General features: G+C 70.8%; 2 protein-coding genes across 2 annotated transcripts in view; one reads left to right on the top strand and one right to left on the bottom strand.

The window, feature by feature from the left end:
• Positions 1-437, bottom strand: part of CHLNCDRAFT_136650 (hypothetical protein) — a gene marked incomplete at both ends in the record, with an annotated part of 5,452 nt that extends 5,015 nt beyond the window's left edge. The window contains one exon of the mRNA XM_005845468.1: positions 39-437. Coding sequence (XP_005845530.1) covers positions 39-437 — 399 coding nt within the window. The remainder of the gene's footprint in view (positions 1-38) is intronic.
• A 1,068-nt stretch (positions 438-1,505) lies between these two features.
• CHLNCDRAFT_136649 (hypothetical protein) overlaps positions 1,506-2,574 on the top strand; it is a gene marked incomplete at both ends in the record, with an annotated part of 8,324 nt that continues 7,255 nt past the window's right edge. Inside the window, 3 exons of the mRNA XM_005845577.1 lie at positions 1,506-1,559; positions 1,842-1,966; positions 2,171-2,234. Of these exons, the coding sequence (XP_005845639.1) occupies positions 1,506-1,559; positions 1,842-1,966; positions 2,171-2,234 (243 nt within the window). The remainder of the gene's footprint in view (positions 1,560-1,841; positions 1,967-2,170; positions 2,235-2,574) is intronic.

Here is a 2,574-nt window from a genome sequence, read left to right as displayed (position 1 = left end):
TGCCCCGCTGCAGGCAGCGCAGCCGCCTGCCCGCCAACTGCAGCAGCCGCCGCTGTCGCTGCTGCGGTGGCGCGGCCACCCGGCCCTTGCTGCGCCTGCTGCTGCCGGGCGGCGGCGGGGCCTGGGGGCGCTAAGCCCGCTGCGGCCGCCTGCGCCGCGGCCGCCGCCGGCGTGCCTGCGGTGCCCGTGGCCGCCAGCTGGCCCCGCGGCTGTGCTGCGGCAGGCTGGGCGTGCATCAGCTGGCCCGATGCGCTGCCAGAGGCGCCAGCGTCTGACGTGGGAGCACCGGCGGCGCCGCCTGGCGTGTCGTCGCCCGCGGTTGCCGCCGCGCGCTCCTCTGCTGCTCCCTGCCCTGCTCCGGCTGGAGGCAGCGGCGCTGCATCGCGGTCCTGCCCATCACCAGCCTCTGAGGCGCTGGGGGGCGCCACAGAGGCCATGCAGCCTAGGCCGCAGCTCAACCCGAGGGGGAAGCAGGTGCGGCCTGGGCTGCCTGCCACTGGCCTGGGGCGGTGCTGCTGCGCCCTTCCGCCGCTTTACTTCGGCATGGATCCCAATTGTGTGGCGCTCAGGGGGCGGGGTCGCCGCCAAGGCTGCCGAACACGGTGTTTCAATGGATGCTTTTGCCCAGCGCCCTGGCCGGTGCACTCCTTGCAGGGCGTGCAGTGCAGTGATTTGATCAGAGGAAGATGAAACCGACGCGCGAGCGTGCTACATTCTTCTGCACCCTGTAGTGCAGAGAGGGGCAGGTGATTGCCAACCTGTCAGTCGTCAACGCGGTCTCTAAGACAGCTCCCACACTCAAGCCTGGCAGGCAAAGCGGCAAGCAGCATCCGACATGGATCGAGTTGGGCAACGGGGCGGCAAGGGGTGGCCTGGGGCAGCGCCCGCCCGGCGACGCGCATGTGTAAGCATGCACGGCATGGCGGGATGGCCGCCGCATGCCAGGGGCAGCTCGAGCGGCACTGGTGCGCAGGAAATCCATGAGAGGGGATCAGAAGTGCACACTGGGGGGATCCGCATGACAGTAAGACGAGTAGGTCGCCAGACGGCAACTTGGGTGCGTCGACTCCTGCTGCGGACGGCGCCAGCCGACTCCTGCCGCAACTGCAACAGGCCTGCTGGGAGTGCCAGCGCTGCTGCTGCAATCCGTATGCACCCCTTGCTGCGGGCTGGCGGCCCTTTTACACGTCCGTTCTGCCTGTGCTGGCTGCTACTCGAGCCGGCGCCTGCCGGTGAAGGTGCCTGCCGCACGCTGCTGCTGAGGCGGGTGGAGCACCTTCGAGTGTCCAGTGAGCAGCTTCGAGCCTGTCAGCCGAGCCTATGGCGTACCAGGAGAGCCTTTGCCTGGTCCTGCTTCTCTCAGAGGGCCCCACGTCTCAGCATGCCACCTGCGCCTCCCGCCCCCGCTCTGCCAGCGTGGCGCGGCAGGGGCAAGACAGCCCATGGGCCCGGCTCCTTGCCGCACTTGAATCGGAGCTTGGCCGGTTTCATCGCAGCCGGATCCGATGGTTCTGGCCCTGTTGGCGGGGGCAGCCCTGGGCACTGCTGGAGGGGTTGCGGTGAGTGGAGGCATGGGCCTTCGTTTTGGGCCCGGGGTGCTGTCGCATGGCTGCAGCACGCTCCCGATGAGGTGTCCGCCACACCAGACATGCCAGCAGTACACAACCCTGGCTCGGAAGGCCGCTTTGCGCCGCCTGCGCCCTGTGCTGGCCTCCCTGCCGTCTCGGGGCGGCGCTGGCACGGCGGGGCAGGCCCTGCCGGCGCCCCTGCCCACGCATATGTCTGCCCGCCGCCGCCGCCGCCACCGCCCCCTCTCCGTTGCCCGCCGCCTCCTCGCGCAGCTGGGCTGTCAGGTAGTGCCCAAGTTCCTGGTCATCGAGCCCAAGGACTACATCACGGCCGTGGACATCAGCGCAGATGACAACCCCAGCATCCCCATGCCCAAGACCGCGGGCAAGCCGGTCAGGTGGGCGCCGGGCGGCGCCGCCGCGCGGCGCTGGGCGGCTGCGGCAGCTGGGGGGAGCCGGCATGGGAGCAGCAGGGGCCCCAGGGAGGAGCAGGAGGGAGGCACGAAGGAGCTGGGGGCACGCCTGGGCAGCTGGGGCGGCTCGCCGTCCGCGCCTGCCCGCCGTTTCATCGGCGCCCTGCCCCTGCCCCCGCTCTCTCGCAGCGTGTTCAAGAAGCGGCTCCTGAAGGACACCAGCCCCTGGCTGGTGCACCCAGACTACGACCGGGTGCGGCGGCGGCGGCCAGCGCTGCCATTTGCGTGCCTTGCTGCGCCGGCGGCCGCCCCATACCCCCCGCGCCGCCGAACGGCGGTGCCGCCAGGCCGTTGGGGGGGCGCCATGCCGCGCCGGGGGCGCAGCCGACAGGCCCCAGGCCGCCGCTTTTGGCCTGATGTACCGCGCCTGATACCCCTGCCTGATTCCCTGCCTGATACCCCTGCCTGATACCCCCGCCTCCCCCCACCCGGTAGGTCCTGTTCATCAACACCATCCTAGAGACGCTGTGGGCCTCACCTGTCCCCCGCCATCCACAAGGTGGTCATGGGAGCAGCCAAGGCGCCGCTGGACG

Source organism: Chlorella variabilis (genome assembly GCF_000147415.1).
Source record: "Chlorella variabilis unplaced genomic scaffold CHLNCscaffold_17, whole genome shotgun sequence".
Taxonomy (NCBI): Eukaryota; Viridiplantae; Chlorophyta; class Trebouxiophyceae; order Chlorellales; family Chlorellaceae; genus Chlorella; species Chlorella variabilis.
Note: the sequence above shows the minus strand (reverse complement) of the source record. Positions and strands in the feature narration are given on the sequence as shown.